Source organism: Branchiostoma belcheri, unplaced genomic scaffold (assembly GCF_001625305.1).
Source record: "Branchiostoma belcheri isolate BF01 breed outbred unplaced genomic scaffold, Haploidv18h27 scaffold39, whole genome shotgun sequence".
Lineage (NCBI taxonomy): Eukaryota > Metazoa > Chordata > Leptocardii > Amphioxiformes > Branchiostomatidae > Branchiostoma > Branchiostoma belcheri.
Genome location: NW_017804009.1, coordinates 1,149,722 through 1,163,033, shown reverse-complemented (window position 1 = coordinate 1,163,033; position 13,312 = coordinate 1,149,722). Strand labels below are relative to the sequence as shown.

Here is a 13,312-nt window from a genome sequence, read left to right as displayed (position 1 = left end):
TTTCGCCCGTCCGCTCCATTATTTTTGTACAAAAATCCGTTAACCAAGAAATTAAATTGGTGTGGCCTAATAACATTTTTCTTAGGCCTTATGGTAGCAGAACACAGTATATTAATGGGCGACCCCCGGGGGTCTGTGACGCGGGTATAGAAAGTATAGTAGTACAGCGAATATTCTTGAAGGCTGGGTAGAAAGCCTGATAAGAGCGTCAGCCGTGCTGTGTGGTGTAAGAATGTATCGGGGTTGAGACTGTATGATTTGAATTGTGAAGGTTTTGCAGTTCGTGTATAAATGCGCCGTATTGCGCAACTGGCTTTCCGGGTGAGTCGGCTGCAGTTCAGGTCACGTCCGTAGAGGGCGATTTCAAAGTGTACGTTACGAGCAGATACGCCGACAGGATTTTTGGGTTTCTAGATATTTTGTAGTTTGTACCTTCTTCTGAAACATATTCGATTTTCGTATTTGTGAAGTGCACCTTGCTATAATTTTTACCGCGTCGAAGTGAGTCATCTTGGGGTCCTTAACTATAGAAATCCCCATAGGGCGAAAACTGTGTTCTGCTACCTTATCGGTGAGTGTGCTGGGGAGGGGGGAGGGGGGCTGTGATTCTCATAGCAACTCGAACTCAAACTCCATGCCCCTGACAGCGATGGTCCGCAGGTAGTGGGAGTCGAACGTCCGGTCCTGCGCCACCGTGAAATGGTTGATCCAGTCCCCAACAACTCCTGAAACAGAACGCTAGATCTTAAAGCTACATCATGTAACATCATGGAGGTAAAAATCACATCGTAACATTAGGACAAGTATTTTATCAATACTAGAAGTAAATTTTTTTGTCATTTCTTTACAAAGTAACGTAAGTTGAAGCAAGTCCCTACTACATTGCAAATAAGTGCCATTCGGGAATTGGAGGTGCCAAAATATGATGCCTTACGAGTGTGTTTTAAAGTTGGAAATGCTTCTGTCAGACATGTTTGTTTACATTCTGGTATTTTGTGGTGGCACCCCAAACTGTGCATCATGTAGGCTGTGCATCATGTAGGCATGTAGGCTCATCAGACGAATATTTTCTTGAATAAAATATTTCAATTTTTGATGCAAAAATGTTACATAATGCCCCTTTAAGGACAAAGGAAGCCTCCTGGTAGCTGTAGAAAAATATAACGATATATCATGGAGTTGGCTACGTTTTGAATATGAAGTAAAGTTACTATATGCATGTAGGATCACGTAAACATCTCCAAGCAGATACTAAAAGGAAAATCGTATCAGGAGTCTGTGCCTTGTATGCATGTGGCATTTTATGTAAATTTGTAATAGTTGTAATTGATCTCTTATGAAGTTGTACCGAATGCCTTTTACAAACTCCAAGAAGAGTATCTTTTGTAATGAACAGGGAACGTACAAGGAGGTTTACACGTTCGAATACCACGTATACGTACTGAGTACACCGCATTGCGCAAAATCCCCACCAATCAGCTTTAAGTTTTGAAAATTTGCGGGTAATTTGAAGAGCGCGCAGTGATTGGTCGATGAAGAAGGAAGAAGACCTATTCTATACTTCAAGCTAAGTACAGGTCATGAATAAACAGAAAAAAATTACAGTAATATCTTACTTAAGACTATACGTGAACTACTATTTACAGGTTCAACTCCTTCTCGCTTCTTGAGACGGTTGTAATACCTTTTCTCTACTCTCCAAGCAGAGGTTGTGGGGGAATGATCGTTAGCTTATCATACATGTATGGCCCTTTTTGTCGCTACTTGGGTTGCGCATGGACCGTCTCTGGCCTATTGGATATACTGCCTGGCCAATTTAGTACTCTATTTTTGAGACCCTAGGATCTGCTTGGAGATTACCTTTTCTCATGAAGTGAGACTTGTCGTTGTTGAAGACCATGGGGACCTTGGAGCCGTTGGTCATGGGGTTAGACTTCATGGCCTGGAAGGTGCAGTGACTGGCGATGAGCTGTACTCCGGGCTCACTCAGCTGTCTGCCGAGAAACGCCGCCATCTGTCTGATGGTCCCCGGTAAATCCTGTCACGGGGGAAACACAAGTCGTTCATCTATATAGAACAAGGCTGAGGCAATAAAAACCATTGCCAAGGCGACGACTGAATGATATATATTATTTCATGTGGTGGAGCTAGCAATCCACATCACAATTATAAGAAAAACAGATTTCCCTATCTTATAAACGCATGCATGTAGTGAAATTTACAGGATGGGTGGAGGAGGTGTGGGCAATATACCAAATACAGGTATAGGAGGAATCAGTCGTTCCTCTCCAGCAATATAGATTTTATGATGACATACTTACTTACTTTACTTTGGTCGAGTTCCCGCTCGAACTAAACTTAAAACCATCCTCCACTCCACTTCACTCTATCCTCCACCAGAGGCTGGATTTTACGTCTGATCTGAAGTTGTTACTCCTAGGACTTGTTTGACCTTTTGTGGGTCCCCAAAGGACAGATAATTTCTTTTCTCTGTGTGATCTGTTGGAATAAACCCACCCACACTAGCCTAAATGTTATTGGGGAGGGAATGTCAGATTCCTGATCAAGTGCGGTTTTTGACCAAAGACAGCTGTGCTCTCTGTCCATGGTGTGGGGAGAAGACAGATGACCAGTGATTAATCATGCCAGGCAGCTTGATGGATGGCACGTGGGCACCGGGTGTAAGTTACCTGCTTGGTCCAAAAACCACATGGCCGAAGGTTACCTCAGAACCAATTCCCTAGGGAATGCATTCGTGCAATTTCAAAGCGATCGTAGTACTTGCACAAATGCCTCCGCCCCAAAGGCGTCGCCAAAAAATCCAAGACCATAGCATGTTCAGGACAAAAGATACAAAAAACGGAAGTACTGCTGCAGTACGACCTACCGACATACCAAATATCATCACAATCCATGAAGGCGTTCTGAAGTTATTCTGACTGCAAATGTGCGGAAACACAGACAGACACACACACACAGACACGCCAAAAACAATACCTCAATTTTTCATGCAGGTAATAATGACTCAATAATAGTGGTGTGGGGAAGACATATTGTTTTTCCTCGTGTTTCTTCTCATCCTTATATATTCTCCTTCTCCTGTCATTTCCTTAAATGGATTTAAATTCTTCATTTTTGGGTGAAATGACATTATGTTGTGGCTAGGACCTGGGTGACTCATAAGAATGGTATGCATGAATAGCAAGAGCCAATAGGCATGCAGCGCTCCTCCATTCCTGTTGCTGATTGGCTAATGGAATTTGCATTTTGCTTAATTATAGGATGCCATTCAGTGTTTGAACGAACCTTCTTCATGTCTTCGTATCTGACGATGAGGATGTTGTCTTTCCGTCGGTTGGCCCACACATCCAGCACGTGTTGGTACCACGACCCCCACACAACTGGAAAACAACATTGTACGAACATGTACCGTCATATAAGTAAAAAATACCTCTGCAGTTCCAGTACAAGCTACTTGGGAAACTCATGTCACTTCTTCCTGAGTACAAGAGCTATCTACCATGCAAAATCTGTGACCGCAGCATGTCCTGATCATGACATATCAGAACCGAACGTTTCCTGCAGTACCATTACAAGCCGCCAGGTGGCATAAAATCTCATCATTTCGAGGTTCCGAGAAGACCTTATTTTACCACCTGAAATATATCAAACTTATTATAGGCTTTCTCGGGGTTAAGAAGGCGACAGTGGTCGTTGAAAATCTTTTCCTTGTATGTTGGAATAAAGTTCAACATCGTGCTATAATTACTTCTAACACAAAAGAACTTTCAAGATGAGTGGAAGAACTGACGTGTTTTCAAAATACCGACCGTTACCGGACATGAATTCTGACAGAAACTGGTCCCAGGCGCCTGGATCCGGATGAACCCGGCTCATCCTGTGGAAGTGGTAGTACGACACCACTACGTCCTTAGGGTTCCGGGCCACGTAGATTATCTACAGGTTACAGGTCATCATAAAAATAGTTACAGAAGACTATCATATGAGAAATCCTCCTAGTCATGCCTTCAAGTACAAGAGGTATAAACCAAGGATCAAGGTGTTCAAAAACCCCTTTCGACTGTCAACTTACGCGTAGAGGCTCTGGTTTATTGTTTTGCCTTTTTAATTACTTTGATGAAGTGAAGAATATAATTTCTTTTATATGTGATGGTGGCTGTATATATATGAAGTTACCACTTAATCAAAACCATTTGTACACTATGATGATTGAAAATTTATTTTTCAAGTTATTTCAGTGAGAAATGAATGCTGTAATAATCGGCAGTAAACCTAGCACAATATGGGCATCATTTTTTAAACAATGACAATAACAAGGTTTATGATGTCAAACTTTGAAACTGTATGAATCTTTTTTTTTGGGGGGGGGCTTGTTTTGTTTTTCGCCCTATCGCATTAGATTTGGAGATTTGGAGGATGTCATCAATAAAATGTATTTGATGTGGCCTTACCTTTGTTCCGTTGTCCCGGACCCCTGGCGGCAGCATGCTGTACCGCAGGTGCGTAGCGATGAGTCGAGGAGAGGGCATGTCTCCTAGAATCTCTGCGTAGGTCTTGCCTTTGAGGCATCCAATGAAATTCCAAGGAAGCAAAACAAAACAAAAACTAGATAGGTAACATTTACAAAGCAAATGCGTAATGTTTACTTTCACATATAGTCTGCTGTGTTAATTCTTACTCTAACACATACATATGGTGACAGGAGTCTAAATCCCTCCTGCTATAAAATTGCAACATGATGTAACCCAACACTAGTTACCATGGTGACAGACGTATGGTTCAGGTCATTGACCTTATTTGTTTGGAGAATAATAAGAGGAAGAAGAAACAGAGCAAAAACAATATGTTTTCCTACTATTCTGTATGTGGAAATCTGTATGATATTGACACGTACTACCATTTCTTGCCATTTTCGTCATCATTTCATACTTGAAATAGCCCCCTACATAAAGAGTTCCTTTATTCATGGCACCACTAAAAGCACCAGCATGTACGATACGAAAACAAGCAACCATTTTCCATCAGCGACATCGCATTTTTGCCTCACAGACCTCACTATTCTATGGGATATTGTTGATTCAACGTACTACATTTAAAAGAAGATCAGCAAAAATCCAGTTTTACCACCTGAAATCGCATTGGATGCTTTTTAGGATTTGTGAGAGAGACCGCGGTTGTAGTAGATTTGTAAGTTAGAGTTATAGACATAAGGCCACACCGCCTTAATTTTATGGATGACATCCGCGCGTGCATTGATTTTCACCTGTTCTCAAAAAAAAAAAAAAGGATCACGTCCTCCGAGGCTCTAGGCCTGGGTACTCCATGGTAGTTAGCGACATTATGGAGCCGGTGGTTAACTCTGGAGGACTGCACCCAGGCTACCGAAGCTCCACGATGGCAAGAACTCAGTACATACGTACAGTGCCGATTCATAAATTCCGCAAAAATCCAGCATGTGCCGGCTTATCGTACATCGCTATGTACTGCCGCAAATTCACAACACCAGCTTTGTATTCCTGTGGTTTAGTAGCATTCTTATTTTCGGCCGGAATTTTTTTATTCGCCCGCGCGCACTAGTTTGGGGGTCTTCAGAGGATGTCATCCATAAAATTAAGACGGTGTGGCCTATTAGATATTGATATCATACAATCGACTTCTTCTTCTATTGACACACATTCTTTTCAAAATATGAATGCAATGCTACAAAGAGGAAACTATGAATTGGTGCTAATAGGTGCTCAGAAAATTGAAGTACATGTACACCGTCATAAAGCGCCCCCTACCGTGTTCAATGTGCATCACCTCCAGGTAGGGGACGTGTGTGAAGAGAGGAACTTTGTGTTTGGTGATGTTCGCGTTGTTTAGGATGAGCGTCACAACCTCGTACGTCCAGTTCAAACCTTGGATTAAACAAAAGAAAGAAAGAGTGTTTTTCATGTATTTATACGTAAGCTTCTAATTCAAAGGTGGCCAAGATGGGAATAGCTGCTTGGGTGGTGTGAGTGTGATGACGATGTGTGACTTCAATAATTGGTCACCTCGGTAACTTGAATTGGACTAATGTTAATATTAGAATGGACTTTGCAGTGGAAACTGTGTAACTACTTGTTTCCTCCAGTCTATCCCCCTTGACATTTTCTAGTTTGTCTTTCATATGATAATGTATCCGACACCACTCACTCACTCACTCACTCACTCACTCGCTCACTCACACTCTCACTCACTCACTCACTCACTCACTCACTCACTCACTCACTCACTCACCCACACTCACTCATTCGCTCGCTCACTCACTCTCAATCCCTCATATGATAATGTATCCGACACCACTCACTCACTCACTCAGTCACTCAGTCACTCACTCACTCACTCACTCACTCACTCACTCACTCACTCACTCACTCACTCACACTCACTCATTCGCTCGCTCACTCACTCTCAATCCCTCATATGATAATGTATCCGACACCACTCAGTCACTCACACTCACTTATCCGCTCGCTCACTCACTCTCAATCCCTTACTCCTAACTCACTAACTCTCTCACTCACTCACTCACTCACTCACTCTTTCTCTCATTCACTCACCCACGCACTCACTCACTCACTCCTCACTCACTCGCTCACTCACTCGCTCACTCACTCGCTCACCCACTCATTCACTCACCCACTCACTCACCCACTCACTCACTCAATAACCCCTCACTCACTCACTCATTAACTCTTTCTCTCACTCATTCACTCACCCACTCACTCACTCACTCACTCTTTCTCTCACTCAGTCATTCACTCACCCGCTCACTCACTCACTCTTTCTCTCACTCATTCACTCACCCGCTCACTCACTCACTCACCCACTCACGCACTCATTCACTCACTCACTCACTCGCTCACCCACTCATTTACTCACCCACTCACTCACCCACTCACTCAATAACCCCTCACTCACTCACTCACTCACTCATTAACTCTTTCTCTCACTCATTCACTCACCCACTCACTCACTCACTCTTTCTCTCACTCATTCACTCACCCACTCACGCACTCATTCACTCACTCACTCACTCACTTTCTCTCACTCACAAACATACCTGATTTGGGGTAGCTCACAATGACCACATCGTCTGGTCTCGTCTCGAAGTTCGTCAGTGCCTTCAAGCCCTCCGCCGGTACGATACCAGGGAAACTGACTCCATTGTAAATGTGGGGGTAGTTTTTGTTTCCTATGAACCCCAAAGTCCGTACAACACCCATTATGCCCAGTCCCGTGGGCAGATAACCGTCGTCTCCTGACATTGTTCTCAGCGCAGAATAAACAAATAAACAAACAAACAATAAACAATGCACCTCGTCACAGGTCTTGTCAATGTTGAACTTTGTCAAAAACTAAATCATAGGTACCGAAGCCATGGTCAAGGTACAAAACCACATTATCTAGAAAAGTTAAGGTGCCTTTCAATTAAAAAGCTAGTGAATTTCGAGTTCTTATGGTCCTTTTAAAATGCCAAAATAACTTCCAGAAGGTTTGCAGATGACACTCGCTCTTTCGGTCTGTGAGGATACCACGTCAAATCGTTTCCCACATCTGCAAGTCTTCGGTTCAAATCTGTAATTCCAGAGGGTAAATATATGATCAGGAAAACTGAAAGGTAGTGAATTATTTGATACAGCAGCTAATTGCTTTGTGACAGGACTGGCCAAAAATACCCAAACAACTTCATAATTTGGATTTTTGAATTTTGTATCTTTGAAGTTGAGAATGGTCGCTTCTGTAATTTTTTCCTCGTAAAAATAAGGAATTTTCTGTGTACTAGTATGGGCACCCTCGCGCATGAGAGCACAGACTCTTCTCAAGTGTACAGTGTAATACAAATTAAATCTATTTGCCGTCACAACAAAGACAAATTATTCAATTAAGCACACTTGGTGGACCGTCAATTAGCTTGTTTGAAGTCGTTTCACAAATTCAAATACACACAACATTTCTGTGATAGCTTTCTGTGCATGCCCGTAGCCAGGGGGGGTTCGGAAGAACCCCCCCACAAGGCTCAAAGGTCCACTTTTTGTGGAAGTTCATCGGATTTTTTCTTGGAAATCCTCTCAAATATGCACGAAATGCCATTTTAGAAGGTTCATTTTTCAAAATTTTCCCGGACCCCCCTAGGAACCTCGCGCCTTTGGCGCTCGCCTTGCGCCTACGCCGCTCGAGGTCCCCTAAAGCAGTGGGAAGAACCCCCCCCCCCATTCAAAATCCTAACTACGGGCATGCTGTGGCACGAATCATAGTCACATGGCACATGTACGTGAAGAGCTATATATACCTATCAAAACATATTGTAGGTTAAACTGGTTAACATAACACGAATGACAAAATACAGTTACGTTACCTTCATACAGACGTCACTTTCACTTGGCATGCAGAGACGTACATCTTCTTAAATCTTGAGAATGGCCATATTCTGTATCGAATTGTGAACCTTACACCAGTGATAGAATACGTTAATGGCATGTAGTAAGGCCGAATTCGAAGAATGTCTGAAATATTTCAGGCCACGAGGTTATACATGTCGTTAGCCTATACGTGTTCCTGTTCAAGTAGGGGTCATGTTAGGAGTTGTCTGTTCTTTAGCATATAGCCGGGTCAAATTGGGACAAAGTGCCCATGGCCATTGATAACAACTTTGAATTAAAAGTTCTGGTGAAAATACTGAATACATATGAACATTTTTATGACGCGCATGGCGAAGTTTTTTCAAGAAGATCTAGATATGCATCATTTTGGTGACAATCAGGTATTTGCCATTTAGGAGGTCGTTTGTAGAATTGAACATTATTAATGGACGATCCCTGGTTTAACAGAGAGTTGTTCAACGAGGTCTAGGTTTGGATATGCTGAATGAAGCCCTACGGGCAAGGAGCTCCCCATAACGTGTACATATCGTGTGCACTTTGGCCCTGCCAAGTCATGTGTGTCATGTGTGCCTGGCGAACTTCAATGCATCTAGCAGTTACATGTACTTGCAAACTAAGGTAGTTTGCACCTAAATCGCAAGAGGGCCTGTTGAAATTGCCGAATAAGTGTTTCCCAATGTGGGGCTAGGTTTTGTCCACAAGTTTTGGAGCAAGTTTCCAAGAAAGAAATTTTCCCCATCCTGCATCCATCGAAACCGTAAGATGTCTTTGATAATCAGAATATTCAATTGGAGATTTGAAAATAAGTGACTCCAGATGCAAAGATAGGCAGTACCTAAGGTAAGCGTAGAAGGTACAGAAGAAAGATAATTTTGTTATCTAGCTTTGTTTGTTTTGATGCCAAAGTTTGGTGGGAGGGGGGCATATTTTTAGATTTGTCGCTGATGTTATAAAATTCTATTCTTCGACCTTTCCTGATCATCGAAATGTTTTGAAAGAAAATAGATGATGCTATATAGTAACTTTGAAGCTTCTTGTGATCTCATGTGCTCCGTAGATATGACCAGAGTTCAACTTTCCCAGTAAAATAAAAATTTAGTTCAAAGCAACTCAACTCTCAGTCTCAGCCATTGCAACAACGAAATATGTAAATTGATGCAAAAATTATAATACAGAATTCATGTACGATTCTCTAGGCAAATTCAACAACTCATTTGTTTTTCACCCAGCAATTCTGAAGTACAAATTCTCAGTATCACTTGCAAGTTGCAATTTTTTTTATTAAACTTTAAAGTTAAAATTATTTTTTAACTAGAAAGACCAACATTTGCTCAAGAGCAAATGCAGCACATTTCACCCATTCTTCCTCCCCATTCCAAATTTCCCCATTCATCGTGCAAGCCATACCACCTTGTATTTGCTTGGAGATTTTCTTTCCATAGAACCCTGTATCAACTTGATTATCATATGTTTGATCACATTATCCCAGCAGCCAATCAGCAAGGAGAAACAACGTCCAATCTAAACATCTGTTGTATTTCCAGGTCATCGTGTGAAAACGCTGTCCCTCAAAAGGAGCCAGTATGTTGGCTGTTGTCTCCAAAGTCCTGAGCCTCATAACAGACCTCCACGGAGATTCGACAGACTCCTATTCGTCAGAATCGGAAACGGAGTCCTCTGCGTCGGATGACACCGATATAGCTTCAGCCATAGGAACAGCAGCTAGCGCCGCGAAGAGAAGGAACGGAAAGGAAGTTTCGTTGGAGTGGAACTTCTCCGGCGTGGTGACGCAGTTCTCCCACAACTGTGGACTGGTAGACGACACCGTATACTTCAGCAGGGGCGTAGTTCAAGGGTCGGAGGTCAAACTGGGTTCACCAGTATATGTAGGTTAAACCAACCCTTTTTTTTTTGGCTCCCTGCTTTATGCTGAGTATCATGTTTTTCTGAGTGTTTGACAGATGCATTACCATATGAATGGAAGCCAAGCAGATGTCAGAGGGGAAAAACTGGCTGAATGAAACAAGAAGTGACCACACCTAGCCACTATGTATTACAAAACAGAATTTTTGGTTCATATCATTGACCTTAATCAAATGACTTTCCAGAATCTGGAAGCGTGATGATGTCAAGAGTGAACTGTGATTTTGGTAGATTCCGTGTTTAAGCTACTTTTGATTCACTCTTGATGTCATCGCATTGTTTACAGAAAATGCTGGCTAGCCAGCTGGCTACCTGGGCTGGCTTGCCCCTCAGGCTACTCAGATCCCCCCCATTCATAAAGAATAATGACATACAGCACGTCGGCAGAACGTACTGCACCTGCGCAGAACCAGTAATGTATTGTACTTGGCACTTTGGCAGAACGTCTCATATGAGGTTGTATTTGCTCATGCATGGTTAGCATTCCGACAGTAGTTTTCAAATGTTATGTCGGAAAAGATGTCATCTGCAACAGGCAAAATTTTGATGCAACGTTGACCAAAAATCCAACGAAAACTGTGAAAATACAGGGTTCTGCGCAGGCGCAGTACATTCTGCCGACGTGCTATGACACACCTATGTACATGTAGCTGTGCCCTCTAGTGAAATGTATCGAAATTACTTCCATTCTACTGGGAACTGCTTAAAGCACTTCTGGATTCCAGAAAACTCAGTGCTGTAAATCAGTCATATCTGATGAAATTTTGAAAGTCGACAAGATCGACTGGAACATTCATGGCAAGTGTTTCTGTTGAACGTTTAACTTAGATTTTACAACTAAAAAGAAACGCTATTTTCCAGGTGACAGCAAAGCGAAGTAGCGCAACTGCGGGATGGCGTGCAGAAGTGGTGACGTTGATCACGTCCGCAGACTGGGGGGACGAGGAAGGAGGGATAACAGACCCAACAGTCGGAACAGTCACAGAAGTCACAGACAGCGCCATAGTGATCGACTATCTACATACAGTCAACATGGAGAATGCAGTGCATCATGGGTACAGGCCATGGAAGGGGGACTGGGTCAAAGCTGAGACATCAGAAGATGGAACGGTCCATTTAGAGCCATTAAGGTCGCAGATACTCACAGGTAATGACTGAAGGAAAGTGTCTTCAACTTAAAGCATGGTTACCAAACCTATTTTTTTAGCAGCTAAGTCTCATTCCTCCTCTCTGCAAATACACTCAGCAGCTACATTGTATGGCCACACCAATTTAATTTCTTGGTTAACGGATTTTTCTGGAAAAAATAATGGAGCAGGTGGGCGAAAAAAAACAAAAACAGGCCTAGGCATCCTATTATAGCCCCAAATGCTACAATACATGATTGTATGAGCCATGAAGTCAACAAAAAAGGCTGGGTTAAAATTTAAAGTGTAAATTTTGAACTTTTAATCAAACCACTGCATTGATAAATGGAAAAAACTGTAACAACTAGGAAGAAAAGGAATTTCCTCAACTGTTGGGGGCAAAATATGAGCATTTTTGAGTTGATTCAGAACCAGAATCTTTTTTTTTTTTTTTGCAAATCAGAAAAAAATGAAGAGGCGAATCCGAGAACCAACAACTTAAATTGGTGTGGCCTAAAGATGTTAAATGTATACATGTAGTAGTATACAGCATATTCTTAACATCCAAGTGTCAGAAAAATAATAAAATCATCGTTGTAGTACTTTTCATTAGAAATGAAACATAATTAGTTATTGCTGGCATTCTAGTTATTCTGTGTTATCGGTGCACCCAAAAAATTGTTTGTGCACCCAATATTTTAGGTTGGGTACACCGGTGCACCTACCGGTATTCCCAAAAAATGAATTTTGAGCCCTGACAGTAGTAATTTACCTTTTCCAATCTATGGTTTATTCCTTCCCTCCCAGGTAAGGTGAGCCAGGTGAGAGGAGACACAGGTGTAGTGGACAGTGAGGTGGTGTTCTGGCCACAGGTGTGTGTGGATGGGTACGTACCCTCCAGGGGAGACTGGGTGGAGGTGACAGCCATCGAGAGCTCACAGGGACACTACAACTGGAGGGCCACCAGGGTTACACCAGTCAGGAGACCTCCCAGAGACAGGTATCTGACTGTGTGTGTATTGGTATAGCAGGGCTCGAAATACTGGGTGCATGTGCACCTTAGTGCGGCAAAAATTGGAGCTGTGCACCCAATTTTTTTCTGTGGGTGCACCGGTGCACCCAAATATTTTTGTCTACAGGTATTTTTGTACATATGAAATGTATGATAGTACATGTACATGTACATGTATACAGGATAGTCTTGGCATCTACGTGTCAGAAAAATAAGTTATTGGATTTTAAAGTTCCCATTTCAGATTCAAGCTCAGAAGAGGGGCAGTCAAGATCTGTAATTATGTTTTGTTTTATATGGTGCACACGGAAAATTTTTTGTGCACCTTTTCCTTTAGGTTGGGTGCACCTATTCCCAAAAATGAATTTCGAGCCCTGTATAGCGACTGGCTTTGTGGGCATGTGGCGTTGCGGCAGCTGGCTACATTACTCTGTCATTACACCGAATGACTTGTTACACCTAACCTTTGCACAACCAACTCTAAACATTGTTTAAAGCTATATAAAAATGATAGTGCCCCTACTGTACTTGGTGACAGCGAGTTCCACTCTGCGATAGTTCTAGGAAAGAATGAGTTTTTCAACACCTCAATCCTTGGTTGATGACTCTGGTACTTGAAGGCTAGGCATGACTATTTCTTGTTCTTTTCTGAGATGATATAACATCTGTGTCCATAATATCACCATAGTCCATATTATCGCCACCTTGAGAAAAAGTGTGCTTAAAGATATTTTTACCGCAACATACCATAGGTATGTACATTTGATGTGTAAAGGAGTTCATACCAAAAGTATGTTGCAGTAAAAATAGCTTAAATC

At 42.2% G+C, this 13,312-nt stretch overlaps 2 protein-coding genes across 2 annotated transcripts in view; one reads left to right on the top strand and one right to left on the bottom strand.

Annotated features, from left to right (window-relative positions):
• Positions 1–583: 583 nt before the first annotated feature.
• On the bottom strand, positions 584–7,408 carry LOC109476733 (sulfotransferase 1A1-like). Its single transcript, XM_019777738.1, has 7 exons — positions 7,112–7,408; positions 5,805–5,921; positions 4,473–4,579; positions 3,831–3,957; positions 3,307–3,401; positions 1,861–2,038; positions 584–725 (listed from the first exon to the last, which is right to left on the bottom strand). The coding sequence occupies exons 1-7, from the start codon at positions 7,314–7,316 to the stop codon at positions 610–612; spliced, it is 945 nt and encodes a 314-aa protein (XP_019633297.1). The 5' UTR covers positions 7,317–7,408; the 3' UTR covers positions 584–609.
• Positions 7,409–11,222: 3,814 nt separating this feature from the next.
• The window catches only part of LOC109476740 (RNA helicase Mov10l1-like), a 43,005-nt gene continuing 40,915 nt past the window's right edge, over positions 11,223–13,312 (top strand). The window contains exons 1-2 of the mRNA XM_019777745.1: positions 11,223–11,502; positions 12,290–12,482. Of these exons, the coding sequence (XP_019633304.1) occupies positions 11,388–11,502; positions 12,290–12,482 (308 nt within the window). The 5' untranslated portion in view covers positions 11,223–11,387. The remainder of the gene's footprint in view (positions 11,503–12,289; positions 12,483–13,312) is intronic.

Bases quoted from the DNA above. Each gene is read 5' to 3' on its own strand.
- LOC109476733 (XM_019777738.1), bottom strand. From the start codon at position 7,316: ATGTCAGGAGACGACGGTTATCTGCCCACGGGACTGGGCATAATGGGT. The intron at 3,958-4,472 runs GTAAGGCCACAT...TGTAACCTGTAG, and splicing joins TCCGGGACAACGGAACAAAG to ATAATCTACGTGGCCCGGAA. The intron at 726-1,860 runs GTAATCTCCAAG...GTTCTGTTTCAG, and splicing joins GTCTCACTTCATGAGAAAAG to GAGTTGTTGGGGACTGGATC.